The following is a 14,302-nucleotide window of genomic DNA, read 5'->3' as shown; positions in this document are numbered from 1 at the left end:
CAACTTGGCCAATGTTGTCTACCTGATACGCTGCAGGGAAGGATGTCCCGAGGCATGGTACATTGGGGAGACCATGCAGACGCTACAACAATGGATGAATAAACACTGCTCAACAATCACCAGGCAGGAGTCTCCTCTTCCTGTAGGGAATACTTCAACAGTCACAAGCATTCAGCCTCTGATCTTCGGGTAAGCATTCTCCAAGGTAGTCTTCACAACACACGACAATGCAGAATCACTGAGCAGAAACTGACAGCATGAGCATTATCTGTAATCCACATGACTTGACTGGACTTGCGAAATCTCACTAACTGTTCTAGCTGGGGACAATACTCACTTCTTTAACCTGTGCTTAACCCTCTCTCCACTCACATTGTCTGTACATTTAAGACTTGATTGCCTGTAAAGACTCGCATTCCAATCATCGTGTAAATTGTGTTTGTATCTATATATGCCCTGCTTGTGAACACAACTCTTCACTCACCTGAAGAAGGAGTGATATTCCCAAAGCTTGTGCTACCAAATAAACCTGTTGGAATTTAACCTGGTGTTGTGAGACTTTTTACAATCTTCAAACCCATCAGCTGAGGACGTGCCAGAGGAGTCAGAGGAGGGCTTGCTTATGAATAATGAATGCGGTTCCATGTGTCGATTCTGGTGTGGGATCCCACCATTCTAGTTGACAGAAGAGGCACTGCCAGAATTGCCTGCACCGCACTTGGTTTAAAAATGGGTGAATTCTGCCTAATAAGTTTGTCAAACATAATTTCCCTTTCATAAAATCATTGTGACTTTGTCTGATCATACTGCAGTTTTCTTTGTACATCGTTACGACTTTCTTAATAATTCTTGATAATTCTTCCCACCATTTTCCAGATGGCTGATGTTAGGCTAACAAGCCAGTAATTCCTTGTTTTCTCTCTCCCTCCTTTCTGGTATAGCAGTGTTACATTAGCTGGGACCATTCTAGGATCTAAGAAAAAATCATAGCCAGTGCATGCACTATCTCTGCAGCAATCTCTTTTAGAACCCTAGGATGTAGGCCCCAAAGTCCGAGGGATTCCCTTCAATTTTCGCAGTACTTTTCGCTGGCTGAAGTTAACTACCTTATTGTGTCTATATATGCCCTGTTTGTGAACACAACTCTTATTAGCCACTTAGTTACCTTCTATTTCTCGTACATAACTTTTGACCCTGTGAAAGTAGGGTCAAAATATTTGTTCAACATTTCTTCCATTTCCAAAATTTCACATGTCCCTGTCTTGATGGGACCGATGTTTATTTTAATTACTCTCCTTTTTGTATACCAGTTAAACTTCTTACAATCTCTTTTCACATTCCTGGTCAATTTATTCTCATATTTTACTCTTTCCATTCTCATCTACTTTTTGGTCCACCCAAGAGGACGCAGAACAGAAACACCAGCATAAATCAGTTGAACCGATGGCCTGTTTCCAAGCTGTAAAATTCTTTCACATATTAATTGTGATTTAGACTAAAAATGTTACGATATAGTAATGGTCTTCTTACATTTACAAAGCGTAGAGCTGAAATTCCATCTGCCAATAATTTTACAATTTAGTACTAACTGAATTATTTGCAGATAAATGGAGCAGGATTTTACAGAGGGGCAAAAAAAAATCAGTCGGAAACAGACTGATGAGAAAGAAACCTGCCCATAGCAGTAACACGTCACGGGTGACAACAACAAGGTAAGAGCGGAACTCCTGCCTTCACTGGAAGTCCTGCCCTCAGGCACTGGTGGCCAATCAGATTGGTCAGCAACTCTTGCTGTTCCATCAACACCAGAGCCCAATAGGGGGCGCTGCCGGAACAGCAAACAGTCCCAGGATAAAGGTCCCAATAGATCCCAGACAGGTAGCTGAGGGGTATTGGACAAGAAGGAATTAGGGAGGGAAGTGTGAAGTAGGGCTTTGCAGTGCATTGAAGGAAGGGGCAGGGGTGTTCCATCTTTGGGAGCATGCCACCAGTGCAGAAAAGGCAGTCCCAATGAGGACAGTAGCCCCTTTCCTTCCTGTCCTTTTAAAAGCTTGTTGAAAGAACAAGATGCCTGATTCCATCTCCCTGTCCATATCAACCATTTCATGGCATGGGCTGCATAATATTGAGGGTCTATTGGCTTGTAAACAAGCTCAATTGACTCTTAATTATTGAGCTACATACGGCAGGTAGACTTTCCATTCCACACCTGCCCATCCCTGTATTATGAGGACAACTTGGAGGTGATTAAGAGGGTAGTGGGTAAGCCATCCCTCCTACTTTACATAGTCCTCTGTCAAATATATGCTTTGTGGGGATGGGAGGTCTGTGAAATCCAGACCAGGTATCTTAATCCCTATGTTCTTTAAGTAGATGATTTTCAGACATATGAAAAATCGGTTTGATTTTTATTTGTGATACCAAAGATGTGCATATTTTGAGATCTGCTATTTACGAATTACAATCATTTGGACATTTATTGATAACAAGACCTTCTTTAAAATATCTAGGCCAATATTTTTGTTGAAACAAATGAGACATAATTCCCATGCTTCAATGCACTGCTGAAATAAAATTATGCATTCAGCGTGCATTAATTTTTATTAGAGTATTATAGGATATTAAATCAATGGCTTTGTCCAGGTTGCATTGATTTATTTGCATTCACTGGTGTTTAATGAAATGCAAGGCCATCAAATCATTTACTGTTGTTTATATTAACTTGGTTTTTGTTGTCTTTTGTTGACAGACCAGCAGTTCTCATGGTCACCTTCACAGCACTTCAATGAAGACATATATTCTCCTTCATCAAGGACCATGAAAGGATTAACTAGTAGCCGTACTCATCCCCAGCTCAGCTCAGCACACACTTGTGGCCTGTTGTCTGATGACTGTGAGCATTCTCATGACCATATGCACCATGGCTTGGATTCTAGGCAGTCATACTTGCTCAGTCCAACTGACAGCTGCCAAATGGACCATCACCGTTGTTCGCCTAGAAGTTCTATACATTCTGAATGTATGATCCCCATGATGGTAGGGGAGCACATGTCAAGCAGTACTTTCCCAAGAATGCACTACACCTCACATTACGATTCCAGGGACGACTGCACCAGTGTCTCGCACACGGGCAGCAAGATCAACCGCATTCCGGCTAACCTGCTGGACCAGTTTGAAAAGCAATTGCCTCTGCACCGTGATGGCTTTCATACACTGCAGTACCAACGAACATCCACTGCCACCGAACAGCGGAGTGAAAGTCCTGGCAGAATACGGCACCTCGTGCATTCTGTCCAAAAACTTTTCACCAAATCGCACTCTTTGGAAGGGACCTCAAAAGGAAACATGAATGGCACGAAAGGCGAAGGGCGCCATTCGGATGATCACCATCATTCCCACCATCCCAAACACGGCAAGAGGAGTAAAAGTAAGGAAAGGAAGCCAGAGCCCAAGCATAAGTCTTCGATGTCTGCCTGGTGGAGCTCAGATGATAACTTAGACAGTGATAGTACTTACCGTACGGCAAGTGCGATGAGCAGACACCACATCGATCATATCTCTCAGTACTATCCAGAAAACATTCAGGGGGCCTTCAGTGATCTTACTTTGAAGACGTCAAAAAGCAACAATGACGTTAAATGTTCTGCTTGTGAGGGATTGCCCATGACACCCGAGGGAAAATATATGAAAAGAAGCTCCTGGTCCACACTGACTGTCAGCCAGGCCAAAGAAGCTTACCGGAAGTCATCACTTAATTTGGAGAAACCTCTGATCCATCAGGAAATAAAATCATCTCTAAGGCCGTGTCATTACCTACAAGTAAGTAGCAGTCTTCTAATATTGGCAATAGAGTCATAATTTCCATTATGTTATTAATGTCTCTGATAGGAAATTTTAGTGTATAATAGACATTAATTACTGCACCAATTTCATTACAAGCCACATAACTACTACACCAGAAATATTCAGTGTACTTACTGGGCATTTTATTGATCCTAAAATACATTTTTTGACTTCTAATAAGCTGTTGTAACATCCAATTTTAATATCGAGCATCCAGCAGATCAAACCACGTAGTATAAAAAGATTGGCAATTCCATTCAAAAGGTGCACACACACAGAGACCTAGCAGAGATACTAACCAATTCGCTGAAAGCAGTGAACAGAATAAATTAGATTCCCAGGTTAGCACAAGAGATATTGGAACTTGAAGTTGTCAGTTCGCATTTACAGCATTACCCATTAGAGGTAAACAGTGTTCCTGTTAAAATCTGATGAGTTTTCGTTTAATGCTGTCACCACCACTCCCTGTTCCTATGAAGTAATGCTGTACTTTTAGTAACAAAATGTACTTGAACAATGTCTTATACCCATAATGCTGGACTTCAATGAGCATGTTTGATAACCAGTGCTGATCTGAGTGGATACAATGGATAAATGGATGGAACTCGCTGTTGGAGTTTAATGGCAGGTGCTGGCAGAGGTTTGTAGTGGGATGGGATCATTTCTGGAATAGTTATCATTTAGAAAGGAAATGGTGGCGATGGAGATTGGGAGACGCTTGTGAAGTGAACCAACAGTGGCAACTTTAGAAGAGGAACAGAGGGAATCAGACTTGAAGGGAAATAATGCAAAGCAGCAATAACTCTAGGGGCAAGCTTTTGAAACCTTGAGTATTTACAATTGGGAAATGTATCTGGGGTGTGCTGAAGATGGTTGCAGGGGAACAATGATTTATAGATGAAGATGAGAGTATTTAATGTGATGCTTAGTGGGAGAGAAATCAAGTTGGGGTTGGCAAGGACGGAGATGATTGGTGAATGGAACCAAGCATGAACCCAACAAGATGCAGATGAAAAAGGTTTAGATTGGTTGAGTGATGTTTTTGACTTGAAGCCTGCAAGTGACAAGCAGCTTGCTGATTTGGAATTAACTTGTGCTGGAATTACAAATGGTTATAAAAAGTTTGATGTCAACAAGGTATATTTGAGCAATGGCCTTAAAGGAACAGAGGAGGCAAGAAGCTGAATGTCACATTCGTCCAACAAAGTACCCAGGGACGATGCCAAAAGAAATAAGCTGATGATAAAAATGAATCAGATTAAATGCCTATTAATAGGCAATCTATGCCTATTGTTTGAAACATTGAGTCATCCCTTCCAATTAACGTGGGAAAGCGATAGCCCACAGGAATTACTGGAAATAAATAATTACTTACCTGCCCTCTGTTCGGGGTTAGAGATCAGGAAGGTTAGGGAGTGAATAGTGGAGGTCAGAGGTCAGCTATTGTCAGGTCAGACTGAGGGGTTGGGGCACATCAGGGAGTTCGGGTCCACAGCTGGATAAGGTGATGGCTGGGTCAACCAGCGATTGGAGTTTTGGGGGAAGGGATCAGGCCCAAGGAAGGGTGCAGCCCGCACTGCCAGGATGGTGGAGAGGGTGTGGTGGGAGACCCATTGGTGCACTCTGGTGTTTATAATAGTTACCCAGAATGTAGAAGAGGTTTTAATTCTTCTAACTTTTTCTGGATAATTATTGGTGTAAACCCGGTGGGACCATTTGAAATTTGCAATTTAAGTCACGGTTCTCAGCATCGGACAACATTCCAGCGGAAGTTAGCAATTGCTAGTACTTACCTGGGAACTTTTGAGAGGGATTCTCCAGGATATCTTTGGGGTCCTCACCAAATCCAACATTGGGGAATTCAAAAGTTGCCAGCAATTATTCTTTCAAATGCATATACTTTTATTTATACCAACTGAAAAACATGGGGCCCAATTTTACCATCGTGTTGCACCCATTTTCAGGTGCGAAAACTTGGTAAAATCAGACGTGAGGGAAGTAGCGCGATCTGCGCCTGCCTTCGTCCCAGTTCCCCCTTTACCAAGGCCCGAAAATGGCTGTGATTGGGACTGCACCTAAAACAGGCACGACAGCCATTGAAATGCATTTGCACGCATTTAAATTGACTTTCCCCATTACTACCACATTCACCCATCTGGTATCGGTGTGAAACAGACATGCTCCATATAAGAACATAAGAACATAAGAAATAGGAGCAGGAGTAGGCCAACTAGCCCTTCGAGCCTGCCCCGCCATTCAATAAGATCATGGCTGATCTGTCGTGGCTCAGTTCCACATTCCCGCCCTCTCCCCATAACCCTAGTGTCTGACAGCTCTCTGCTTGAGATTGAGTGGGGGAGGGGTGATGGTGAGTCCACTGCCACTCTGCCTGTGATCAGTGAGGGGGGGAAAGGCAGGGTCCACTGCCACTCTGCCTGTGAACAGTGGGAGGGGAGGGAGGGGGGTCCGCTGCCACTCTGCCTGTGAACAGTGGGAGGGGAGGGAGGGGGGTCCGCTGCCACTCTGCCTGTGAACAGTGGGAGGGGAGGGAGGGGGGTCCGCTGCCACTCTGCCTGTGATCAGTGGGGGGGGGGGAAGGGGGGTCCAATACGACTCTGCCTGTGATCAGTGTGTGGGGGGAGGGGAACAGGGGTCTGCTGCCACTCTGCCTGTGATCAGTGAGGGGGAGGGGGTGTCCACTGCCCCTCAGCCTGAGATCAGCTGGGGGGAGGGAGGGGGGTCTGCAGTCACTCAGCCTGAGATCAGTTGGGGGGAGGGAGGGTGTCCACTGCCCCTCAGCCTGAGATCAGCTGGGGGGAGGGAGGGAAATCCGCAGTCACTCAGCCTGAGATCAGTTGGGGGGAGGGAGGGAAATCCGCAGTCACTCAGCCTGTGATCAGTGAGGGGGAGGGGGTGTCCACTGCCCCTCAGCCTGAGATCAGCTGGGGGGAGGGAGGGGGGTCTGCAGTCACTCAGCCGGAGATCAGTTGTGGGGAGGGAGGGGGGTCCACAGTCACTCAGCCGGAGATCAGTTGTGGGGAGGGAGGGGGGTCCACAGTCACTCAGCCTGAGATCAGCTGGGGGGAGGGAGGGAAATCCGCAGTCACTCAGCCTGAGATCAGTTGGGGGGAGGGGGTGTCCACTGCCCCTCAGCCTGAGATCAGCTGGGGGGAGGGAGGGGGGTCTGCAGTCACTCAGCCTGTGATCAGTGGGGGGGAGGGGGTGTCCACTGCCCCTCAGCCTGAGATCAGTTGGGGGGAGGGAGGGAAATCCGCAGTCACTCAGCCTGAGATCAGTTGGGGGGAGGGAGGGGGGTCTGCAGTCACTCAGCCTGAGATCAGTTGTGGGGAGGGAGGGAAATCCGCAGTCACCCATCCTGTGATTAGTGGAGGTGAAAGGGGGTCTGCTGCCACTCTGCCTGTGATCAATTGGTGGAAAGGAGGGAGGGGCCTGTGATCGGTCTGGGTGGCAGGGGTGGGGTGGATAAGGGGGCCGTTAATGTTGGGGGGATGGGGCAATGTCTGTGGGGGCCAGGGGGAGGCATTATCCAGCCCGGAAGGGATGAGGCAGGAGAGCAGCGTTCTATCTTTTTTTCTGTACATGTGCAGTTGGAGGCGCCAATCGGAGCTGCAGGGTTTCGGGCATGTTAAGCTCCACCCACAGGGCTTGGGCAGCACAAATCAGACTTGCTAATATTTTTGCAGGCAGAGTGCATATGGGGGCATCTCAGAATGGATCTAAAAGTCAGATCCGAAACACTCCCAGTTTCAAGTCCGCCCAGCACTTAGAATCAAAATGGTAAAGTAGACCCCATGGTGGATAATTCACAGTTCCAAAAACCAAAACACCCACACAAATCTATAATGATTTGAGTTTGTTCAGTAGCTCACAATATCAGTACCAGTCTCGAGTTGATTTGAAGAAAGTGTTAACAAGCCATGAGATGAATAGCAGTAAATATAAGAACTTAAGGAATAGGATCAGAACACAGCCCAGCAAAGTGATGTGAATGCCACCTTAGTTCAGCTATTTATACCACTTGCTTACTTGGTACTTCAACACTTTCTAATATTCTCATAGCTCAGTCACTCTTTCTGATTCAAAGATGTGATTTTCTTTTGCGTGGTTGGTCAATTTAAAGCACGATGATAAGTATGGAGATTTATGACTAAGTAGACCAGAGCCAAAAGTGCAAGTAAATATTTCAGATGAGTTCCACCCAATGTGGAAGATAGATTCGAGGAACTATAAAATAACTTCAGAAAGTTACCTTGTCAATTGCCAAGTACAGTTTCAAGGTTTGGATGGATGCAGATGATAAAGTCACTGTCATTGTCATTGAGCTCAGACACTGGTGTGACTTTCATGCTGTTTCACAGCTGTTTACTTTGCCATATGTCAGGAATACATTCTTCCACTTGTACCTCTGATGACTCAACTGATGAAAACAGTGATGAGCTTTTGAGACTAGAAAGATCTCAGGTTTGATCTCCCGGTATTTGCTATCTTAGTTTGTCGCTGCCTCCTTAGCAGTGACCCCAACTACCTCATTGTACTTTCAAGTTGACCTTTCTCCCTTGCACATGTGCTGGGAAATAACCTCACAACTTCCTACTCATGCCTCTCACCTGATCTACTGCTGCCTCCTGGGACAGCCAGCACGTTATTAATCAACATCTGCTCCATATTTCCCTTCAAAATGTCCATTTGTATGTACACAAGGTATTAAATCACCCATGTTTGTATTTTGGATGATTGCATTGATATCCTAACTTTGACTGAAACTTGGCTCACAAATGGCAATGTACTTGTCTTTACCAAACGTTTTATCTGGCTATCATTTCTGCCATTGCCCTGTAAAAAAAAGCCACATTGGCAGTGGGTGTGCCATAAAATCAAGTCATCTCCTCAACTTTGGTATCTTCTGCAGCCCCTCTACATCTGCATTCTGTCACGGAGGAAGCCATCTCCAATCATATTCTTATACCCCTCGCCCACCCACTTCATCTTGTATCATTTTCAATGCCACTTTATTCTGCATCCATAGTTGGAAGGAACACTTCCCAAGTAACTTACAATTGCATAAATCAGCCTTCCATCATCAGTTCTGGTTGAACCACGTGGGTGCTACTGAACCTCAATCCCCTTTGCCGAAACCAACTATGTGCCCCAGGATCATCCCAAAAAGCAAAGGAAATCCCAGATTTCTCTCTGTTAACAACCATCTCAATAACCACTGCTTCCTCGAATACCGAGCCAACACTTAAATAGTCAACATTATTATATCCCATAAATTAAAAGATGAATATTAACAGTTCCTTCTTTGGCTTGACATCAAATTGTTCATCATGCCTTGATATATATTTCAATAAATAATGGTTCCAATTTCTCATTGAGTGGCTTATTACATAAATGCATCAATCAGGATAAAACTGAGCTAGGAAGGAGTTCACTACCTGATATATAATTTAGTGGATCGTGGTTAGAGCAGCATGGTTGAGAGAAAAAAGTCAGGAATGATAACCTGAATCGCTGTCCCATAAGGCCATCTGTAAAAAGCATGTGTGGATGAAGCTCGTTTCCAGTGTCTTCATAAATTACAGTGTCCATCCTCTCAAAAAGCACCTTCTCAGGTAAAATCTGTCGCACTGTCCATCTTCACCATTCACACTTACTGTCCATCTTCCCAAATAGCACACACCCTTTACCTTCTAAAAGTACACATACAGTCAATCTTACTGCATTAGTCTCAGGCACAGTGGCAGGACCATGCTCTGGACACAAGCCTGACCTCCAATCAGCGAGCCTTCCAGTTGCCCTCCCTGATGAATTAATGGAGTGGGGACAGGATGACATTGTCCATTCTGTCAAAGGAAGGATTTAAAGGGACCATGGCATATTTCAGGCTGCAAAGCTGACAGGAATGGAGAGGAGAACTGGAAAGGCTGTTCCCCAAGTTTCTCACTCTAATCCTTTTATTTTTAAGTCCAGCTGAGGGACTCCAGTGGGTTCTCCCGAGGATAAGAATAAAAGGGCAACCTTTCTTAAAAAGCAGCCTTTGTTGGAAGTGCCTGAGGAAGTCAGCAGCTGGAATATGCTCTCTCCAACCTGGAGACAGAACAATAAGAGGAGCCACGATGTCAGAAGGGCAGGAGGAGTGAGTGGCATAACAGTTCTAGGTGCCAAGCTCACATTCTACCTTACCCATTCTCCTGCCAACATTCCTCAGGTCAACACACCTTGTAGATCGACTAATTCCTAGCTCTCTAAGCACCCAAAATGCCCATCTGAGAAGCCGACTCACATGCTCTTTTGTTCCTTCTCTTCCAGGCCTCACACTCACATAAGAACATAAGAAATAGGAGCAGGAGTAGGCCAACTAGCCCTTCGAGCCTGCCCCGCCATTCAATAAGATCATGGCTGATCTGTTGTGGCTCAGTTCCACATTCCCACCCTCTTCCCATAACCCTTAATCCCCTCTCTTATCAAAAACCCATCAACCCGCGTCTTAAAAATATTTAGCGAGGCAGCCTCCACCACTTCAACGGGCAGAGAATTCCAGAGATTCACCACCCTTTGAGTGAAGAAGTTCCTCCTCAACTCCGTTCTAAACCGCCCCCCCTTTATCTTGAGGCTGTGCCCCCTAGTCCTACTGTCTTTTTTGAGCGGGAAGAGTCTCTCCACCTCTATCCTATCCATCCCATTCATCATCTTATACGTCTCAGTGAGATCTCCCCTCATTCTTCTAAACTCCGACGAGTACAAGCCTAGTTTATTCAGCCTCTCCTCATAGCTCAACCCCCTCAACTCCGGTATCAGCCTAGTAAACCTCCTCTGCACTCCCTCCAAGGCCAAAATATCCTTGCGCAGGTGCGGCGCCCAAAACTGCACATAGTACTCCAGCTGCGGCCTCACCAATGCCCTATACAGCTGCAGCAAGACCTCCCTACTTTTATATTCAATCCCCCTCGCTATGAAGGCCAGCATCCCATTCGCCTTCCTGACCACCTGCTGCACCTGCAAGCTGGGTTTTTGCGACTCATGCACAAGGACCCCGAGGTCCCTCTGCACCGTCGCCTGCTGCAGTTTTTCGCCACGTAAGTAATAGTCCTTCCTACCATTATTCCTACCAAAGTGGACCACCTCACACTTGCCAACATTAAATTCCATTTGCCATTTCCTGGCCCATTCGCCCAGCCTATCTAGATCCTTCTGCAGACTCTCCACACCCTTCACACAATTTGCCGTTCCCCCAATCTTGGTGTCATCAGCAAATTTCGACACCCTACACTCGGTTCCCTCCTCCAGATCATCTATATAAATGGTAAAAAGCTGAGGCCCCAGCACCGACCCCTGGGGCACTCCACTAGTCACCATCCGCCAATCCGAATAGCACCCGTTGACCCCCACTCTCTGCCTCCTATTTGACAACCAATCCTCTATCCACGCTAACACCCTACCCCCAACTCCATGTCCCTCGACCTTCTGCAATAACCTCTTGTGAGGTACTTTGTCAGACGCCTTCTGAAAATCCAGAAAGACCACATCCACCGGCTCTCCTCTATCCACCGCCCTAGACACATCCTCATAGAACTCCAGTAAATTTGTCAGACACGACTTCCCTTTAATGAAACTGTGCTGCGTCCGCTCTATCAAGCAATCGCCTTCAAGATGCCTCGCAATTTCCTCCTTAATGACGGATTCTAACATTTTACCTACCACAGACGTTAAACTAACCGGCCTATAATTCCCCGCCTTTTGCCTGGCACCCTTCTTAAACAACGGCGTAACATTAGCCGTTTTCCAATCTTCCGGCACTTCCCCGGAATCCAGCGACGTCTGGAAAATAACCACCAAGGCATCCACTATCACCTCCGCCATTTCTTTCAGAACCCTCGGATGCATTCCATCCGGTCCTGGGGACTTGTCCACAATCAGCCCCTCCAGTCTGTCGAGCACCGCCTCTCTAGTAACAGTAATGTCGTTAAGACCCTCCAGTCCCAGCACCTTTCCATCGCTAACACCCGGCAAATTATTCACGTCCTCCTCCGTGAAGACAGAAACAAAAACCTCAACAAATGGTGCCCTTCTTTCCTCTGTACACATTATGGGCAATCAAGCTCCTTTATTTTCTTTCCTCACAGGAGAAGAGGACACTCAAATTGTTGAGAAACAGAGACTTGAGAATGGGGTAGGGTGATGACTGGGGAGTCTGGGGGTGCAGGTGACGATCCTACTATGGCAGGCCTTTACTGACCATTCACAATTCATACCCACCTAGCCCACTGGAGGGAAGGTCTTGTTCAAGAGACTGTAGATGTCAGCCTGAGCCTCCTGAGGCACTGGTGCTCGGACACACTGCGATTTGATTTAAAACGCTTCTTCCTCTCCCCCCATGACCCTCATGCTAGCCAATCTTTATCTCTCAAGAGTTATCACTGAAACAGAATCACGTTGATCATTTCACTTGTTGCTGTTTCTAACATATTACTGTGTAAAAAATGACTGCTTCTTTAACACTTCAAAAGTATATCATTGGTTGTAAAGTTGTGACAACTGGGTGCTATATAAATGAAGGCATTCACCTTCTGTAATATCTTAAAGGTTTATTACTGATTGCACATCCTGTTCAACATATGCACTGATTCGCTTGTAAAAAATGACAGAGATCAATTTGGCAAGTAAATCAAAATACAATGAAGCATAAAGCAATAAAAATCTATTAGGCACAAAAGAATCAGACCTTTCACAGATTAAATATAATCTATTCAAATCTATCTGTTTAATATTGATTTTAAAAAAAATCCACAGAAAAGTTCACTGCTCCTCAAATGTAATTGAGCACTCCTGCAGACAAAACCTAGATCCATACGACAATAACTCTTATTGCATTAAAGATTTGATCCTCTCAGTCTATGCCTAATCCTTTATATTATTTTCAAAAGGAGTTGGCCATTACACCCTTAAGCATTCTTGTTGGATTCTGTTCCACAAGGAATAATTGTTACAGAAATCTCACGTAATACTGACTATGATTGTGTCTCAGAGCAAGTATCAGCAACTTGAACATTGTCAGACACGTGTTGTCTTTATAATTGCCTTTACACTTATCCATTGTCACCCCATTTAATACCTCTGGCAGTTCTGAACACATAATGAGAATGATACAACCATGTGAAAATTCCTCAACTATTCCCAATGAAATTTGTTTTAATCTATGTGAGTAGAATTTTTATCAATGTAATTCAGCAATCTACTTGATTGAGTAAATTCACATATTAAGCAACAAATTCTTTACAAGTGAAAATTCAACCTTCAAACAATCTAAATTGCAATAAAAATAAAACACTACTGTTACAATGAAGTTTTAATTTACTTAGAAACATGGAAACAATAATAGATTAATAGCAATTAATCTCTGTCAATTAGCCGACAATTAGCCTGGTATGAAATGCGAGTAGCTCTAGTGGTGAAAAGATAGATAGGCTTCACATATATGCCCTGTATCAAATTGTTTGGGCGAGGGTCGGAGGAGACAGTACATTTAAAATATCAATATTGCTCAATTTTATCCCATTACTGGCCACTGTAATATTTGCTGGATGTGCCAGACTCTAGTTAAGGTTTCACTAAAAACAGCAATAACCAACTTAAAATAGGCCAGTTACAACATGGTGATGCAGCTTATTCCAACCACACCAGTCAGGAGTCTATCTGTGGCAGATGGCAGCAGCAACAGGGTTGGAGGAATTGATTAGTCAGGGAAGAGCCAGGTAATGTTTGTATTGTTGCCTGGTTTTAAGTTACTTGTGGACGAAGAGGAGCAGGAACACACTCCTCAATCATCACTAAGCTGTTTGCAGCCTCCCCACACCTGACTTCCCCATCACTGCCACAGTTCCATCCACTCGCATCCACAAACCCCCTCCACTGATTCCCCCAAAACCTTCTTTCCAAGCTTCTCACTCTGTCCTAGCTTAATAGCGATTTGAGACTTGCCTCGACAACTGGGGTCGAGCCCCACAGGTGTGCACAGGCTGTGCAGCTGAATGCTCATTCCCCTCCAGGAGCCAGATAGTCACTCCAGTCGGCCATCAGGAATCTTCACAGAATTAGTTCTGTGAGGCTCTGCTGTTAAGAGACTACGTTCCTTGTCTTGTCTTCTCTTGGCTCCCCTGTACGGTTTCCATTAGCATTAATGCATTTTTGAAAATTAGTTTTGAATTTACTCTTGCCTCATCTCACCACCTGTAACACATCCCAACCCACTCCCACATTCAGTATAGGTCCTCTCTGCTATTTGGGGCAAGGTGAAAAACATTGTTCAGCACTTAGGTGAAATATTTTCCACTCATTGTGAGATGCTGCAATGCATAATAGGGCCTCCTATATGAGCATCTCTGATGAATAAAAAGTAATATAAAAGTCACGAATCAACATGTTCTTTGTACTGTGTGAT

The 14,302-nt window shown here is 44.9% G+C and overlaps 1 protein-coding gene across 6 annotated transcripts in view; it reads left to right on the top strand.

Annotated features, from left to right (window-relative positions):
• The window catches only part of dlgap2a (discs, large (Drosophila) homolog-associated protein 2a), an 874,451-nt gene that overhangs the window by 757,667 nt on the left and 102,482 nt on the right, over positions 1-14,302 (top strand). For all 6 annotated transcript variants that reach the window (XM_080192052.1, XM_080192051.1, XM_080192054.1 and 3 more), the window contains one exon: positions 2,750-3,819. In XM_080192052.1, the coding sequence (XP_080048178.1) occupies positions 2,750-3,819 (1,070 nt within the window). The remainder of the gene's footprint in view (positions 1-2,749; positions 3,820-14,302) is intronic.

The sequence above is a fragment of the Carcharhinus amblyrhynchos genome, chromosome 7 (assembly GCF_965287045.1).
Source record: "Carcharhinus amblyrhynchos chromosome 7, sCarAmb.v2.hapA, whole genome shotgun sequence".
Taxonomy (NCBI): Eukaryota; Metazoa; Chordata; class Chondrichthyes; order Carcharhiniformes; family Carcharhinidae; genus Carcharhinus; species Carcharhinus amblyrhynchos.
This window is presented reverse-complemented; position numbering and strand designations above follow the sequence as displayed.